This window comes from Ascaphus truei, chromosome 2 (genome assembly GCF_040206685.1).
Source record: "Ascaphus truei isolate aAscTru1 chromosome 2, aAscTru1.hap1, whole genome shotgun sequence".
Classification (NCBI taxonomy): Eukaryota; Metazoa; Chordata; class Amphibia; order Anura; family Ascaphidae; genus Ascaphus; species Ascaphus truei.
The window spans coordinates 222263947-222284055 of NC_134484.1; the positions used below are offsets into that span (position 1 = coordinate 222263947).

Here is a 20109-nt window from a genome sequence, read left to right on the forward strand (position 1 = left end):
AGTGGTCACTGCCTAACAATTTGCTGTGTTTCCTTTTCAAGGTCATAAAAAGTATCAACTGTTACTCCTTTTTTTGAAACTCCAATTGAATATGTTGAATTAATTGGTTGAACGTTTGTGGTTTCTGATAGCCGTTTGTCTGACAAACATGTATCATTTTTTTATCTCGTTTCTCACAACATTCCGAGACTTTTAATTAAGTAACATTGTGGGTTCAGGAAAAATAAAATAGAGCACTGTGTGAAAATAGTGCTTACACAGCCATATCATGAAATACACAGACACCTGCAAAAGTAAATGTTTTTTTTCCCCATAAAATTCTGTGTGTATTTGAAAGTCTGGTTAACTCCCTGTCTGCATCAGTTGAAGTACGTCTGTATATATATCTATAAATATATCTCTCTCATAAATATATATATATATAAAGTATATATTGTACTATATGTATATTGTAGTGTATATATATATATATATATATATATATATATATATATATATATATATATAAATATAATGCAGGAGTACACACAACATATTGATGGCAGTAAGTAGGCCTTGTATGAAACCTATTAAAATGGTGTTAAACATGAGTGAATTAAGTAATAAACATTTGTTTTAGGCCAATACTGTTATAGGCTCACAGTTAGTATAGTTCTGTATTCTTAAAATAGTGTGTTTTCACAAGGAAGCATGAAGTGTATGTTTTTTGTAAATACATATATACCAGTTTAGATAGTACTATACACACACACACACACACACACACACACACACACACACACACACACACACACACACACACACACACACACACACACACACACACACACACACACACACACACACACACACACACACACACACACACACACACACAGTGTGTGTCTGTGTGTGTGTGTGTGCATATATGCATACATACTACATATATATTAGTATAACATCAGAGATGTTCTTGAAACAAGAACACATAAATGATTAAAGGACAACATTACAATGGCCAGCAAAGGTAAGTAATATTTAACACAAAATCCTGCTGTACACGTACAAGAAAGATGTTTGCAGTTAAATAGGTGTTTTTTTAATTGCATGTGAATAATATGCACATGCAATGATTACATCAAGTAACACACCCAAATGCAATGTTTTGCTGCAAAGTCAATGGCAGCTTCTCTAAACTTAGCAACTGGCTCCTGGTGGACCATTACTGAATACACGATTCATACATCAATATTAATAACACTATTCATTAATTATGACTGTTAAAATTTCCACAAGTTCACGTGTACAAGAACATACTTGAAAGTTTGGAAACAACACAGTCTTCAGCATACATACAATATTAATTCGATAATCTGAAGTCAACAAAACAAGGCCAAAGACATATTTAGTGAATTATAACATTTATTTATTTTTGTTCCTTTTGAGAGCGAGTAACAGGCCTGCTTGTTGTCTCTTGTATTTTCCTTTTTCGTTTTGCAACAACTTTAGCCACAACAGAGCCACTTTGACTGGCCTCTGGCACTTCACGGGCAGGGCTTGTGGCCAGTGACTCACCTACAGGGCTTGTGGGCAGTGACTGTTCACCTACAGGGCTTGTGGGCAGTGACTGTTCAACTACAGGGCTTGTGGGCATTGACTGTTCAGCTACAGGGCTTTTGGGCAGTGACTCACCTACAGGGCTTTTGGGCAGTGACTCACCGACAGGGCTTGTGCCCACTGACACATGTGAGCAAGTTGGTAGACACTGCACAAGTGATGGTTGGTCTGTTTCATGTGTGTCTTTTTTTGTTTGTGCCCAAAAACTGGTCAGTAGTAACTGCTTGTGGTGTTTTGTTTTTGTCGCCTCCTTTGTAGGTGTCAGCTCCTGATTTTGTACAGATGGCAGCGGTAGGATGTCGTCAGGAACCTGCACAGCAATGTCTGCTACTTGAGCGGTAACATTCGGACCTGGGGAATGAAGCTCAGATGCATGTGGTGAAAAATGACCAGCATGTAAAGATCCTGCCTGTGAGGTGTTGAAGTTTAAATGTGGTACAGTAGTCATTCTCAAGTAATTTGCTTGGGTTTGCTGAACAACTAATGCTTCGAATGAGGTGTTGATTTTTTGCAACTGTTTAGGCACTTCAATGAAGACTCTGTGGAGATGTGCCAATTGTGATATCGTTTCTTCCTGCAGTGCAATCATCCTTTCCAGCACTGTCATCAGATCAGAATGGCGTCGATTTTCTGCTTCCACAATTTTTCCCTCAGAAGCTACAATTGCATCGTATGTGGTAGTTGATGGACGATTTGGCGGTAAAACTGTTTCAATTGGAACCTCTTCATGCTCACTTGATTGTATTTCTGTGTCTATGGCGGTGGCATCATCATCATCATCTTCATCATCATGTTCTACAAATAAATGTACACATTATTAAATGGCATGTTAATCTCTGCTGTGTTACTATGTAATTATAATGTGTCATAAGTAACAACTAACATGTTTCCATACGTTTTATAACCTCACATTAAAAACTACCTTGACTTACGAATAATGTTTGGACTCAGTATGAAATATGAATGAATGAAAACTTGCTGTAAACTCACAACTCCTACATGATAGTTAACATCACTAACACAATACATGTTGCCTTACACTTCATTTTCACTGACACTAAGTAATCCTATTTAAAGAACATGTGCAAAACAAATAATGAACATGACAACATAACATATAGAAGAGCACGTATTATATGGCCACCAACTGATACACTCACCTTCTAGGTGTGTTGAGCTGCATGACCCAGGTGAAGACACTTGTTCCGTCTCAGGTGACACATGTCCTCCAGGGGCAACTATATATAACAATAACATTAGTTGTACATTTACATGTGTAAATATTGAACAAACAGTTATTGTATGTTCAGTATTTATGAGTACCTAACAGCATCAGTTCCTTAACTGAAAATGTGTGTCTGAAAGTGAACATAAATAGTTGGAATAACAATGTACATGCCTGTGTACTTAGAACGTTTGAGTTCCCTAACATACAACATACTATGTTTCTGCAGTAATGCGTGAGGATAAATAGATTAAAATTGTACATACAAATCATATGTTGTGTAGTTATATCAGTATCATAATGTACATAAGTATCATGAGATGAACATTCACAATGGTTATCATGAAGGTGGTCATATAGCAAAAAGTTTTGTTTTTGGTACAGGATATGTGTGGTACATTAATAGAAGATGTGGCACACCTGAATGTGGGTGTCACTCAACAAGACAAGACATGCAGTGTGTGATAATGTGTCGTTGATAGTAGTTCAACTATAGATATGAGTGAACTAATGTGTGACGTATGGTTTGATAACTAATGAGTTGTTGGGGCATTTAGTAGCTAGAGTTACGCTTTCAAATGAGTGTGATTAACTTCAGTTGTGCTAGTCAGGTTGTAAGAACGGTATTCCCTTCCCCAAAAAGCCTAATCAGCCAGACCTTTCAATTACTTCAAACAGGTGAAAATGGTGTGAACTAAGTTGACCCTAAGATGAGCCTGTAATTTGTGTGTGTGCTGAACCCCACCCCCTCTGTTGAAGTGTATGCTGTGATGAGATATTAATTGCAGCTGCTTTAACACAATGGTAGAGGAGCTAAATAGTCGTCTGCAGTGTTTAAGTTATGAACACAATGACATAACATATGCTACGTGTGCCTCATTATGCTGTCTGTATATGACATTAAGCAAAAATGGACCTTTTCATAAACAACTATAGATGTGTTAGTGCAAGTAATGTTTGTAGGCCGTTGCATGCAATATATTTGATGCATGTTTAAAATAGGCAGTAATGTCGTGTTTGTAGGAGTAAAATAAATAAAATACACAATAATATTATACATATTTATGTTCTGTACCTGTAGGTAGTAATAATTTCTCATTATCATGTGTTACACATGTGTGCTACCCTGTTGTTCCCCATCTTCGCCCACCATAAATTGCTTCCAATGCAGCAAAGCATTGTGGGAATTCACATGCAAATGAGCACGCAATGCAACGTGGTATATTAGTTACTGCTTTTAGTAGGAGTACAACAGATATATATAATTTGACACACACACACACACTATATATATATATATATATATATATATATATATATATATATATATATATATATATATATATGTATATATATATATATATATATATATATATATATATATATATATGAGAGACAGAGAGAAACAGACATATACATATATAGATGTAGGTATGTTTATATTGGGAAGACACTATAAAAAGCTGCGTAAATATGCAAAATAACTGTAAACAACGACACGCCTAGTACAGTAATATTTCTCACCTGGTGGAAATTGTGAGGGATAAATTCCAATATCACGGTCACCAGCCAATCCCTCCACGACGACGGGAAGTAATTTTGCCCGAAGCAGCTCCTCCAATGGAGTTAATATCAGACGTTGTGGTGTCGGCCCACCTCCAGTGCCAGTAGCATGCACGCGTTGGTCTTGTATTTTCCTTTTTAATTTTGACCTAATATCGTCAAATCTCTTGTGACAATTCCGCTTGTCCCTGACATGATTCCCACACGCATTGACACCAATGACTATTGTGTCCCACATTTCTTTTCTGCTTGATGCACTTGTCTGCCCTTGAAAAACATATAAAATATATGAGGCCAATTAATAATAATAGAAGCACCAGTTTCCTACACTGCTAGCTGTTCCAAGAGATAGCAAACATGCTGTTTTAAGTGTAATATGTGAAGCACATGAGCATTCACTACTAAACCTATACATGTAAGCAAGCTTGCATTCATATTGTATGCAGTTATGGCAAATTGACCGCCTGTGTTTAGTTGTCCTTGTAACGCATGATAAAAAGCTGTGTTTCCAGACTAATTAACATAGAAAGATATTCTGAACCCATATTTGCATATGAACAAAACTCAGATGACCTAGGATCACATGTATAACGTCTTGTATTCTCTCGATTGCTACACTTTATCAACACCTGTTCTGTACTAGACCCTCTACAATCTGGCTTCCGCACTGCTCACTCTACTGAAACAGCCCTCACTAAAATAACTGACGACCTCCACGCTGCCAAAGACAGAGGTCATTACACTCTGCTCATATTACTCGACCTCTCTGCAGCATTCGACACCGTGGACCACACTCTTCTCCTTCACATTCTCCATACTCTTGGTATTCGGAACAAAGCTTTATCCTGGATCTCCTCTTACCTCTCCCATCGTACCTTCAGTGTCTCTTTTGCTAACACCTCCTCCTCCTCTATTGATCTCTCTGTGGGGGTACCCCAGGGCTCTGTCCTGGGACCCCTACTCTTTTCTCTCTACACACTCTCTTTAGGTGACCTAATCACATCTTTTGGGTTTAAATATCACCTCTATGCTGACGACACACAAATTTACCTTTCAACCCCTGACCTTACACCTGCTATACAGACCAAAGTTTCTGAATGCCTCTCTGGAATATCATCCTGGATGGCCATCCGCCGACTGAAACTTAACATGGCAAAAACAGAGCTCCTTATACTACCTCCCAAACCTGGCCCTACTACATCCTTCCACATTGCTATTGGAAATACGATCATTCACCCAGTAGCCCAAGCACGCTGCCTAGGGGTCACACTTGATTCCTCTCTCTCATTCTCCTCTCATATTCAAAACGTTTCTAAAACTTGTCGCTTTTTCCTCCGCAATATCACAAAGATACGCCCTTTCCTCTGTTACTCAACTGCTAAAACTCTGACTCAGGCCCTCATTCTCTCACGTCTCGATTACTGCAACCTCCTGCTGTCCGGCCTTCCTACCTCTCACCTGTCTCCCCTACAATCTATCCTAAACACTGCTGCCAGAATCACTCTACTCTTTCCTAAATCTGTCTCAGCGTCTCCCCTGCTGAAATCCCTCTCCTGGCTTCCGATTAAATCGCGTATCTCACACTCAATTCTACTGCTCACTTTTAAAGCTTTACATTCTTCTGCCCCTCATTACATCTCAGCCCTAATTTCTCGCTATGCACCATCACGACTCTTGCGTTCTTCTCAAGGATGTCTTCTTTCTACCCCCTTTGTATCTAAAGCTCTCTCCCGCCTCAAACCTTTCTCACTTTCTGCCCCACACCTCTGGAATGCTCTTCCCCTCAATACCCGACTAGCCCCCTCGCTATCCACCTTTAAGACCCACCTTAAGACACATCTGCTTAAAGAAGCATATGAGTAGCACTGGATAATCATGGACACATGACACAAAGCTTGGCCTCCTGCAGACGCACTTACTAGTATTCCCTCCTACTGTCTCTGTACGTTCTCCCTACCTACCAATTAGATTGTAAGCTCCTCGGAGCAGGGACTCCTTCCTTAATGTTACTTTTACAGTATGTCTGAAGCACTTATTCCCATGATGTGTTATTTATATTTGTTATTTATATGACATGTATTACTACTGTGAAGCGCTATGTACATTTTATGGCGCTATACAAATAAAGACATACATACATACATACATGTATTTGAATAATAAATGTAAAGGTACACTTACCTAGTAAATGTCCATAGATACTGTCATAGTGCTCCAGAATCCCAGTGACAATAGCTCTATTTTCCTGGTCATTGAAGCGAGGATTACGTGGCTTCTCCACACATTTCTTCCGAGCAGGTTTAGGGTCAGAGCTTGGCTGGTGCTGACTGGACTCTCCTTCTTCCAATGGAAGAGCCTCCAAAAGCTGGCCACCAGCAAGCACGCCACCACCAGACACCCCATCAGCAACTGCACCACCAGCAGCACTCCCAGCACCAGCACTCCCACTCCTAGCACCAGCACTCCCACTCCTAGCACCAGCACTCCCACTCCTAGCACCAGCACTCCCACTCCCAGCAACAGCACTCCCACTCCCAGCAACAGCACTCCCACTCCCAGCAACACCACTCCCACTCCCAGCAACACCACTCGCACTCCCAGCAACATCACTCCCCTGAACAGTACGTTCACTCCGACGCGTACTCGCACGAGTAGCACTCCCACTCCCACCAGCATCACTCTTCCCACGCTTTGCGGGCATACTTACAGCACTCACAAAAAACAGACAAGAAATGTACAGCCAATCACATGAAACACTTCCACATATAAAACAAGACAAAGATGTAAACAAAACAACAAAGGACAAAGCTTTCCCAATACACAACAAGTCTCTCAGTCAATATGCAAATCTTAAATCACCAAGCTCTGTGCGTCTCTCTCTCTCTCACTCCCAACAACACAGAGAATGATTAACAGTACACGTTGCCTTTAAATATGGCGCGCTATCCAATACATGCTTGGTTCGCCTGATTCAGCAAGATTTGTGATTGGGCAACCTAACAGCACCCCGCCACGCACGCCTATACACCTGTGTGTGATCGGCTAATCATCGTGAGAGTGGGCGGATATGTTTTCGGCTTGATTTTGAATGTATTCGGCACTTACTGCATACGGAGAGGAAAAATCGCCAATAACATGACTAATCGGTAAGCTTGCCGATTTCACATAATCGTCGCTTACTGCATGAGGCCCTAAATTACTTAATAAAGGTAATGAGGAAAGACATATTGATAGGGCATTTACTAAAGCATTGTCTACTAATAGAGTTCATATGTTGGAAAATAAAAAAGATAAGAGTAGGGACACCATTAAAAAGGATAGCGAGAATGTGCTATTTATCACTAAATATAATGTAGCCTCTAATAAAATGAATCAAATAATAGGGAAACATTGGAACGTTTTACAATGTGATCCTGTGTTAGCACCTATACTCACTTATAGACCCAAGGTAATATACAGACATGCAAAAACACTTAAAAATGAATTGGCACCACCAAAATTCCCCAAAATTGCCTAGATGGCAACATGAATCAGGCAACTAGACAAGTTATTGGGAACTTTCAGTGTGGAGGTAGATGTATTACGTGTAGTTATATTATAAATGGTGCTACAACATTTAAAGCTAGGGATTCAACATATATATATATATATATAATATTAAATGTATGATTAATTGTAAAACTACTTATGTAATTTCAAGCAGAGAATACACTCCAAAGACTGATGCTCCAAATAGTACAGATGATATCCACAATGTCCACAATAATAAAGAAATAAAAGCGCTACTGATCAGTGTCCTGAATCCTAGAAACATGAACCAAGGAGTGGGGCCGTGTACCCGAGACTGACCATCAAGACGGGGCCATAATGTGGTAAGAAGAAAAGTAAACAGTAAAGCCGTGTTCCCTGCACGGAACTATAATACGTGCTCCAGCCGAGTAATCAGGTATGTGAAGGAGAATAGGTTCAGGTAGTTCACAGCTTGCCGTAGGGGTACAATCAAAAGTATCCAAACGCAATGAGAAAAAAGGTTGTTTATTCAGTGCATAACAAAAATCCTTCTGCCACAAAGTAACTCTGACGCGTAAAGTCAAAGTCCTATAGGTGGACGAAACGCATCAGAGTTACTTTATGGCAGAAGGATTTTTGTTATGAACTGAATAAACAACCTTTTTTCTGATTGCGTTTGGATACTTTTGATTGTACCCCTACGGCAAGCTGTGAACCGCCTGAACCTATTCTCCTTCACTTACTTATGTCATTTATCTTTTAGAATGTGATTGTGGCCTGCAATATGTAGGCAGGATGAAAAGGAGCTTAAAACAGCGCTTCTTGGATCACCATGGGAACATACAGAAAGGGGTGATGACCCATGGTGTTTCTAGGCATTTTAATATTAAATACAATAGAAACCCTTAGGGATTTAGGATTATAGGTATAGAACACATTATAAATAGTGAATATGGAGGTGATAGACTAATGACACTTAGACGTAGGGAAAGCTACTGGATACAGTACATCAGTTAGGTACGATGTCACCTAATGGTTTAAATGAGGACATAGATTTAGCAGCTTTTATATAGGATTTTTTATAGGATTTTTTTTTACAGTTTTAGGGTTTTTAACATAATTTGCTTGATGTATGTTATGATATTAGATTGTAATTTATATAGTTGTTGGATTTAATTGCATAGCAAATAATTTTATTTTAGAATTATATTAACTCTTTATATTTGCTTGATGTATGTTATGATATTAGATTGTAATTTATATAGTTGTTGGATTTAATTGCATAGCAAATAATTTTATTTTAGAATTATATTAACTCTTTATATTTAAAAAAAAATTATTTTCGAAATTCTAAATAATATACCAATTTATGGATTACTAAATTCATTTAGATTAAATTATTAAGAGCAACATTGGCTTATAACTATATAAAGATATGTGCTTCAACTCTTCCAAAAAAGAGAGTGTTTTTTTAAATATATAATTATTCTTATCCCATCATTATGCACTCCAATATTTTAGGGGTCTCTAAGGCTCATATTATATTGTAAGATGCCTATACTTCGATGTAATCCAAGTGCCATCGACTGGTCATATTGGCACATTACGCTATATTTGAATACAACAGCTATAATGGTAATGATTGAAGAGTTATTTTCATTGATTAATAACCACAATGATTGACAATAAATAGATAGCCCAGAAGCCTTGTAGATACAGAGCCCCTGACGAAGAGGAAGAGTTCTCGAAACACGTAGGGCTGTATCTACTAAGGCTGCTGAAATTAGTGCGCCATTGGAGGATCCTTAGTCTGTCCGTGTCAGACTGTAAGTGAAGACGCATCAGCCCAAGACCGGCCCCCTGAGTGACGACGCGAACACGGTGACGTCATATGCGCACGTGACGTGGAAGCAGAATCACGCCGAACACCAGAGGAGGGTGTTTGTGACTGATGCCTCATCCAGACAGCAGCAGGGACACTACGGCGAATCCAGTGTATGCCCACAATCCGGATTAAGTACCACAGATGTGCCTCTTATCTACTTACCTTTGTAAGTGTTTTTAACCGTATTTTTTTAACATTAAACTCTACATACTGCAATATGGGTCTTGCACCCTTTTCTTCTTTATATTTATATATATATTTATATATATTATATATATAAATATAAAGAAGAAAAGGACGCAAGACCCATATTGCAGTATGTAGAGTTTAATGTTAAAAAATACGGTTAAAAACACTTACAAAATCACCTATATATATATATATATATATATATATATATATATACTTAGTTAAGAAATGGTGGGTAAAAAAGTGACAAAAATCCTCCACAGCATAGCATATACAGTAGCAAATGGAAATATTACTGTATGCTCATTTGCATGTCTTAGGAAGGTCTGCAACCTCGCCTTTCACCATTATCACCCAGCACACAGCACTTCAACTGCAGCAAGGGATTCTGGGAAATGACATGCAAATGAGCACACAGTGCCACCTTTTGCTTCAAAACCCTTCAACATGGTTCCTCTATAGGCTTAAGCTTGCTGAATGGTCACAGCTTTGAGCACAAACAGGGTTAAGATGCATAGCCAGTAAACCCACCCACTAACAGACTGTTCGGCCTGTAGGATATAGAGATAGAAAAGGATCCCCTTTGAATGCGGCACAAAGAACACCCAATTAATTAAAAATCAATTTTATTATAATAAATGTAAAAATAGGTGTGAGGGATTATGGACATACAAAACAAATAAGTAAGCATAAAATATAAAAATTCAGAGAGTAAATCGCAAGGTTAGTCAAGGAGCAAATAGCCAACACTTGATAGAACTATTTAAATAAAGATTCTACCCACAAAAATGTTGTTGTGTTTATTTCAACTCTTATTGTCCTTAGTGGGGTAATAATCTCTATATACTGATATATCAATATATCGGTATAACCTTCCTAATGGAATTTGTTCAACCTGAAACCCAGAAGAGTGGGTGGGTATAGTAGCCCCTCCACCACTGAGCCAAATATACTAATTAGTTGGATAACACTAGGAGGTACACTTCCCACAAACTTTGGGTAAGAAGTGTTGAGTCCAGTGTTCAGCTCTGGGTTTTCAGGTTGAACAAATTCCATTAGGAAGGTTATACCACTTCTTGCCACCCTCCAAGGACATTTATAGGAGGTGTACTATATATCCTAACATCAATCATTATATTAATATAGCACTATATAGGGATTATTATCCTACTAAGGAGTTGAAATAAACACAGCAACATTTTTATGGGTAGAATCTTTATTTAAATACAGTGAAAAAGGTAAATGAATCCCCAATACAGTAGGTGCTTCTAATATCCAGAGTCAGATTGCCATATAGCATAATAGTCCAGGAAAAATTGTATCTTCAATAAGAGTATTTGTGCAGTATAGGCTTAAATGCTCAACTTATAGCCATAATGTGGGATAACAAATAAAGGTTGAGGAACCCCACAGTGAGTGTGTGTAATGAGCACTCAATGAAGAGAGCCCACCCCACACCCACTAATGGAGCAAGACACCTATATCCCTAGGCTTGAGCAGAAAAGTTGCCCAGTAATATATACAAACTGCATATTCTTGAAAATAGATATAACTCACGGTTGATGCATGTCCTGGAACAATGTAGCGTGCCTCCTTCCGGTAGTAGTGAATCACAGTAGAAAAAAATGGTGGAGCACTGCTGGAAAGAATAAAGGGCTGGAGGCTAATTGCAAAATTAAAAATGCTTTATTTTAGTGCATAAGTAGACAGAGCTACAGAAAAAACAGGTCCTCTAATGCATTTCGCGCTGTCAAAGCGCTTTGTCAAAGAGTAACCACAGTGTGAAAGAATCACCCCTTTATGGATGCATGAATGAGGAAGTGGATTTGCACCAAAAAACACCCCCCAATCACGTGGTCAGGTGAAAAACTATGGGTGCCTCAAGGTTGAACACACCGCCCCAATCATATATGCAAAAACGGGTAAATAACAATATTAAAACCTACAAAACAACCCATATTGTTATTTACCCGTTTCTGCATATATGATTGGGGCGGTGTGTTCAACCTTGAGGCACCCATAGTTTTTCACCTGACCACGTGATCGGGGGGTGTTTTTTGGCGCGAATCCACTTCCTCATTCATGCATCCATAAAGGGGTGATTCTTTCACACTGTGGTTACTCTTTGACAAAGCGCTTTGACAGCGCGAAATGTATTAGAGGACCTGTTTTTTCTGTAGCTCTGTCTACTTATGCACTAAAATAAAGCATTTTTAATTTTGCAATTAGCCTCCAGCCCTTTATTTTTTCCAGCAGTGCTCCACCATTTTTTTCTACTCTTTATTTAAATAGTTCTATCAAGTGTTGGCTATTTGCTCCTTGACTACACTTTCAATTCACTCTCCGAATTTTTATATTTTATGTTTACTTGTTTGTTTTGTCTGTCCACAATCCCTCACACCTATATTTTAATTTATTATAATAACATTGATTTTGAATTAATTGGGTGTTCTTTGTGCCACATTCAAAGGGGATCCTTTTCTATCTCTGTATCCAAAATTTCACCTTCCCCAGTGAGCACCACCTTTTTCAGTTGTTGGGGATTTTTTAATTTGACTAATACACTCACCCTCCTTATCTCATTAGAGCAAGTTTACACTACCGCCCTCACAGGCCTGTGTGTGTTGTTTCGCCCTGTAGTCTGGTCTGGAGTGTGGATTCCGTAGTCATACGTAGCTGAGGTCAGCTTTGGAGAAATCAGCGTGGTCGTGGAAAGTCGGATCGGTACCAGGAAATGTTTCAGCTAGCAGCTGCAGCATAGGTGTGTCCTCCTGAAGGGAGGGAGGAGCTGGACATCATGGAAGTCCCTAGAAGCAGGGTATGCGGGTAGGCCATCGGAACCAAGAGGCTATGGTGCAGGAAAACCAGCGCTTCAGCACAGAGTGGATTCCCAAAGAAGGATGGGACGATGAGTAACGGAGGCCTCAGGAAGCAAGGTATGCAGACAGGCACAGGAAGGGCCTCTGGAAGGAGTAGGTTCCAGGACACAGGAAGCAATGATGCTGGGGATCCAGCGCTTCAGCACAGAGTAGAGTTCCAAAGCAGGATATGACCTCTGAGTAACATAGGCTTCAGGAAGCAGGGTATGCAAACAGGCACAGGAAAGGTCTCTGGATGGAGTAGGCTCCAGGACACCGGAAGCAATGACGCTGGCGATCCAGCGCTTCAGCAAAGAGAACAAGGCAAGGCAAGACAGGCCAAACAGGTGTCCTTGTGGCAAGCACATACTGTACACAACATCTACTGTATATTGCAGCAATTTCTTCCCAATCTTCTAAGTTTGGGGTGCACAAATCTTTTCCCCTGCTCTCCCCCCCTTGCTCATGCGCCCTCCTTACCTTGTCTCTGTGGTTCACGTGAAGTCAGATTGCCATGGCAATGCATCATGTGAACTCTTGACATCATTTGATGCCACGTTGGCATGGCAATGTGTTGCTAGAAACCTCCGGAGACAAGGTAAGAGGACTTACAGAGGCCTTGTGTGCGATACCTGGCATTTAATTTAAATGCTTTGGGGAAGAGCGCCCCAACCCCCCCCCCCCCCCGAAAATCTCGCACCCCCAGTTTATTTATTTATAAAATATTTTACTGGGAAGTAATACATTGAGAGTTACCTCTTGTTTTCAAGTATGTCCTGGGCATAGGAGTTAAAATGACAAATAATACATGGTTACAAATACAGTACAGTTACATAAGTGAACAGTGAATAAAAGTGAACTAGTGATAAGGCGCTTATGCTTATAAACGTGAGTATTAATAATACCAATGTAATTACCAAAATTGACTTTAAATTAAGGGCTAGGCTGCCTAGTAATGGAGATCAATCCGGATCACCAAAAAACATACAGAAAAAAACACAATATACTAGCGCCTAAAGTAACTGTGAACCTTAAAGTGCTGTCTGACCAGAAGATGATATAGTTCTTTATGTCCAAAACAATCTCCAATTGGATCTTGATTGAAGTCTCATGAAATGTGAAAATAAATAAGAAAAAAGAAAATCATAGTGCCACACTGACACAAATAGATTGTGAGAACACTAAACAAAATACTACATATAACATGAAACACAGAATAGCTAAAAATTAGTGCAATTTAATATACACAATAAGACAACAATGCATAAAAACAAGGAACACAAAACTGAGGGATCCTATCCAGATGAAGTAATATTGGAATCCTACTCACGACAATGTGGAAGATATAAAGCCTGTATCAGCAGTTCAATCGCTCCGTTGGTGCAGGGTTCCCATGAAGAACACTCCACGGAGTATTTTCCTGGCTAGGACGCCACCACCACACTCAATGCTGCCCCGATTCCAGACCCGCTGGTCTCGTCACAGTCTGATGAGTACCGGGAGACCTGGAACTGTACTGCAGATACAGATACCGGCCACAAGCCTCTAGGGCTTCTAAAAGTGTGAATATTGGAGGAAATCTTGACAAAGTCCAGACTGTCCTTACTTCTGACACACTATAAATGTCCTCTATAGAATGCAATCCACCCTACACGTTTCGTGACGGTAGTCACTTTGTCAGGCCAAGCCTTCTGAAGCAGGTGTCCTGCACCTAGTGAGGCTAGAGGCTCCCCCCAGACCACCAGTAAGCATGTATTAACTGTATTTTGGGTTTAATTGAATGTCTGCTGGTTATACCAGAATAAACCTCATTCTATTCCACTACCTTGTCCTGGCTAGTGAATTGATCCCAGAAGGTAAAGATGTTAAAAGTACTGGTCTCCTGTGACACCAATGCTATACATTGAGCACCCAAATATTAGACAATTATTTCTTATCCAGGTGGTGACTGGTAGATATTCTGCTGAACACCTCCTCTATAGTTCCTCCTCTACAGCCCTTCTTTTTCCATTGACCCCTCATTGCCCTTAAATTCTACAGGACCTCAAATGCTAACATATTCACACCCTCCTCCTTTGCCAAAGCAACTTCCTCCACCCACCACAGCTCTTTCCTTTCCTCTCTTTCCTTCTTTCTGGTTGTATTATGTCCTCCAATGCTCCCCTACTCCTTTATTAATCATGAAACCTGTCCTGATACTCTGATGCCCCTGTTCTCATAGTGTCCCATTCAGATAATTTTAAGGAATGCAGCACAGCCTTTTACTTTCTCCCTGGAGGCCAGACCAACAGAAATCCATCAGACCAGGGTTTATAATGAGCCCTTTTCAAAATTATTCAGATACATTATTTTCCATGAGCTTAACCAATATCTACAAAGCTAATGTAATGCAAATACAATGGCCATTGTTTATAACTTTAGCGTAGGCTTAAAAGCATGTTCATTTAGCACAACATTGTGTTAACTCTCTTAACATTTTGTTACAGTATGTGAAGTTTTCAGAAAAACATCAAACAACCCTCACCTTCCAGCCAGAAGGTATAAGTAGCAATCATAAATGTAACATAGCTCTGCCACCTAGCAGATGTGTGAAACTTGGCAAAAATGCATTTGCAAAATATTTAGTGTTTTCTTCCCAAAATTTGTTTCCTTGCAAAACATTTTGCCAAGCCTTAACGAATGATATAGTAGTGAAAATCATTTTAGATTCTGTGTTTTAGCAAGTACAGTATAAGGCAGAAAATATCATCAGATAGTGAGTGAAGCATGGTGTGTGCCCTATTTATAGCCTCATTGTTAAGTGAATCTAGCAATTTTATTACAATTTTGAAAACATATCTAGTGATTTTAGAGAATTTAGCAAACAGGCATATTTAATGAAATTGCAATGTACATTGACTTAAAGAAGCAATTTTTATTTATTTATAAAAATGTTTTATCAAGAAGTTTTATTATTGAGAGTTACCTCTCATTTTCAAGTATGTCCTGTGCATGTATAGAGTTATGATGACAAATAATACATAGTTACAAATACAGTTACATACATGAACAGGGTATACATTATACTGTATACAAGACATTGCCTGCACAGTTAGAGATAATATATATTATAGGCGTATGTAACAGTTACAGACCAGATTAAAGTGTGAGACCACTTTCGTTTTGAAAGAACTTAGACTGATGGTAGCTGTGAGATTCTCCAGTAGATTGTTCCAGTTTTGGGGTGCACGGTAAGAGAAGAAGGAGCGGCAAGATACTTTGCTGAACCTTGGGACCATGAACAGTCTTTTAGAGTCAGATCTCAGATGATAAGTACTGCATGTGGTAGGGGTGAGGAGCTTGTTCAAATAGATGGGTAGCTTGCCCAGGAAGTATTTGAAGGCAAAACAGGAAAGATGAACTTGGCACCTATACCCAAGTGGTGACCAATCTAGTTTTTTGAGCATTTCACAGTGATGTGTGTTGTAGTTGCATTGGAGAACAAAATGGCATATTGAATTGTAGTGGGTGTCAAGTTTGCTAAGGTGGGTTTGGGGTCCCCATAGTCAATTATTGGCATTAGCATCGGCGTGCGATACGCTTTCTGACCAGGAGACTTACGGAGGATTTTTTCCTGTAAAGTACACATAGTTTGGCATCGGTTTTGGATGACAGGGTATCAAATGTTAAATGGGAGTCAAACCATATGCCCAAGTTTTTAAAACTAGTAACAGGAGTTAGATTGGTTTTAGCAATACAAATGGGGTGTGGCTTGGCTGAGCTCCGTGATGGCTACATGAAGCTGGTGCTCTGCTGAGAGGGCAAAATCATAAATACACAGGGTAATTCTTCACAGAAAATGTCCTAATTTACAAAAAAGCATCTAAGACCCTCAAGATTAGGTCAAAAGAAAAAAAGGGGGAACAATTCAAATTTCCCAGATTTTTTACAAGGCGGAGAGGAGTGGAAAGGCCCTGACATGTGGAGACAGAGATGCAGAGACTATACACTCTGACAGTTCCTTTTCAGACTCAGAACAGGGGACCTGGATTCAATCCCAGTTACAACATTGGAGATGCACTAATTCATGGCAGATCTTAAACTCACCATACTTTACAGACAGATTTGCAAAATGGTGATGAAGCTTAAACAAAAACTCTCTGCCACTGGAGAGTGCAACAATGCCCTGGAAAATAAAACAAAAGATATTGTACTGACACAAAATAATATGGAGCAGAATATGTCCTCCCTTGAATGGTGATAAGAAAGCAGGAACATGTAGAAAATGGTTCAAGGAGAAACAAATTGCAGATCAGAGGGTAAGATCTATGATTCTTTAAAAAATGTCCTGTTAGTATTTTTCCAGGTTCTCGTAGCCTCTGCTGCAATCTATGAGCTACTACATGATTGTGCACACTGCACTGCAAAGCCCAGGACAGCTCCTCAAGAAACAATTACTCAATACAGCTCATCTGGGACCACTACCTGAACATCGTAAGAAAGTACAGGTGATTCCTAATTAATCAAATAGAAAAGACTGTCTAGCGCTTCAGCTAAACAGCATGTGCAATGCACGGTGTCTATACCGTCATGTGGGCAGGGTGTGAGGAAGCTAAGTGCGACCCTAGAGTGACCGGAGTGAGTGGAGAGGCAAAAAAGTGAAAAACTCTTACCTTTATCTCCACTCCGGTCTGGGTCCTGCTAACCTCTGTCCTCCTGCGCCCGCGTGCTGCCTTCAGTAAGTATGGCTGTGTAGGAAGGATTCCGGCGCAATCCTTCCTACGATTCCTGATTAATCACCTCTAACTTTATTAAAATTGAACAACAACACATGACACATTACACCATGTCATGATTTATTTAACAAAAATAAAACCAAAATGGAGAAACTCTGTGTGAAAAACTTAGTACACCCTTACTGCTTCCATAGGAATTAAGATGCAAAGTAGCAGACAGGTGCTGCTAATCAAATGCCCTTGATTAATTGATCATCAAAAAGTGTGACCACCTCTATAAAAGCTGAAGTTTTAGCAGTTTGCTTGTCTAGAGCATTCAGGTGTGTGTTAACACAATGCCAAGGAGGAAAGACATCAGCAATGATCTTAGAAAAGCAATTGTTGCTGCCCATAAATCTGGGAAGGGTTATAAGTATATTTCCAAACAATTTAAAGTCCATCACCCTACAGTGAGAAAGAATAATCAAAAGTGGAAAACATTCTAGACAGTTGCCAATCTTCCCAGAGCAGAGGACGCGGAGGCACTGAGAGCCATGGCGATCTGGCGCCAACTTGTGACAGGAGTTGGTTGCAGCTACGAGCTGATCAGGTGCACCCTGCCTATCTTGAACTCCCCCACCCCTGTTGATGACTTCACACAGAGATTTCTCTTCAACTATGGTTGCTTCTTTTAATCCTGTAAGTGCATTTCCTTTGGGCTGCAGATTTTAATAAATGTACTCATTTGTTTAAACAGTTACAACAATGGAGCTTGCGCTTCTGTTTGTTTTTTGTTCATATATATATAGATATACCATGCCATACACAGCACTTATTACCTCACCTGCTGTCTCTGTAAGTCTCCCATCAAACATCTTAGATTGTAAGCTCTTTGGGGCAGGGATTTCTTTTACTATTGTCTGATTTTGCTGCACCTATTGAATTATTATAATTCCCTATACTGTATTCTTTGTGAAGCGCTGACTACACTTTTTGCGCTATATAAATAAAGACATACAATACAATACAATATATATACATACATACATACATATATATAAAAATATATATGTATGTAGAAGAGAGAGAGGAGAGAGCGCACGCCCCATAGTATAAAACCGTAAATTTATTGATGGGAAGGGGGAGGGAGGGGGAAAAAATGCACTCACAAGGGTACAAGAAATAAAAGCATTTCGTGATTATATCACCACCATCCGGTATCTGTGCTTTAATCGGAAGTCCCTCGATCTCAAGGATGAAGGAACCACGATCTATCAAGATGTCCAGGGTGTATAGATAAATCCGCAGACAGTTCCAGAAATCCCAGAAAATGTATTTGTGCTGGAAGGCCTCTGTGGTGTTTTGGCGCTCGAACCGGCCTATTCTTGCATATCCGTCTATTCTTGCATATCCGTGATGACGTAATGTCTCTGCGTCTTGCGTGATGACGCTCCCTGACGCGTTTCATCACACACGGGTGACTTTTTCAAAGGGCAATATCGAGGGGGTGTACGGCTAAGTATATATACCCTAATGGTGAATGTAACAACCCCTCGATCCAGCTGGAGTGAATAATCAAAGTAATTGGAACTATTAGAATCATCTAATACCACATAAATGTTAAATGGGACTACAAAAATCCAAAAATAGGGGGAGAAAACAGAGGAACACAAGTAAAGCTAAATGCTGAATAATAAAACCACATATAATCGACCACATCACAAATAATATAAAATTCTGCCATTTAAGAAATCTGACATATTAAAAATTGTTTAATTTTTTTTTCATATTAAAATAGTAGAATATGTAAACTATGGGCTATACATATGATTTTCAACATAAGAATAAAAGGATAACACCTGATGGATGAGAAATTCCAATGTCTGATCATTAGTCTATGCATGATATCACAGACAGATAATGAACAGATAACATAAATGATGGAATACCTAGATATGCAATAACCTAAAAGTCTAATCAATCTAAACTAGAAATACAATACATTAAATGAAATATGGGAAATTTCCTATAATCTATAAATAATTAATGAAATCAATTGATTCCAAAGGTTCTATTGAACAAATCTAAATATAAATCTGATAATGGTGTACGCTTGAGTTATGATGCTTCAAGAGAATCCACCAAGACTGATTCATCAACTGTGAGGTTCATAACAACATATAACCAGTCTTTTAGATCTATCAATAGGATTCTCAACAACCATTGGAGCATCCTCAAGTGTGATCCCCATCTGGGATCCATCCTGCCAGAGAGAGCATCTATAGTTTATAGGAAGGCCAGAAAAATCAAGAGCATTCTGGCTCCTACTAAACTCAGGTCAGTAAAATCATCCTCCCCCCCAGAATGTGGGGGTCCTTTGGGCAATCATCAATGTGGACGTAGTCGGTGTATAACTTGTAGACACCTCCTCATTAAATCCCAATTTTGTTCCCCCAGCAGAGGGACTACACATTTAATCACCAGCTTTATTAATTGTCAAAGCACGTATATCATTTACCTCATACAGTGTGGATGAGGTCAACAATATGTTGGCCGCACCACCAGGTCCCTCAGCACTCGCTTCCTGGA

General features: G+C 39.4%; 1 protein-coding gene across 1 annotated transcript; it reads right to left on the minus strand.

Annotated features, from left to right (window-relative positions):
- Positions 1–1239: 1239 nt before the first annotated feature.
- LOC142488191 (uncharacterized) lies at positions 1240–13370 on the minus strand. The gene is made up of 4 exons (XM_075588565.1): positions 13307–13370; positions 2757–2834; positions 1585–2391; positions 1240–1295 (listed from the first exon to the last, which is right to left on the minus strand). The coding sequence occupies exons 1-4, from the start codon at positions 13368–13370 to the stop codon at positions 1240–1242; spliced, it is 1005 nt and encodes a 334-aa protein (XP_075444680.1).
- Between the last annotated feature and the right edge of the window lie 6739 nt (positions 13371–20109).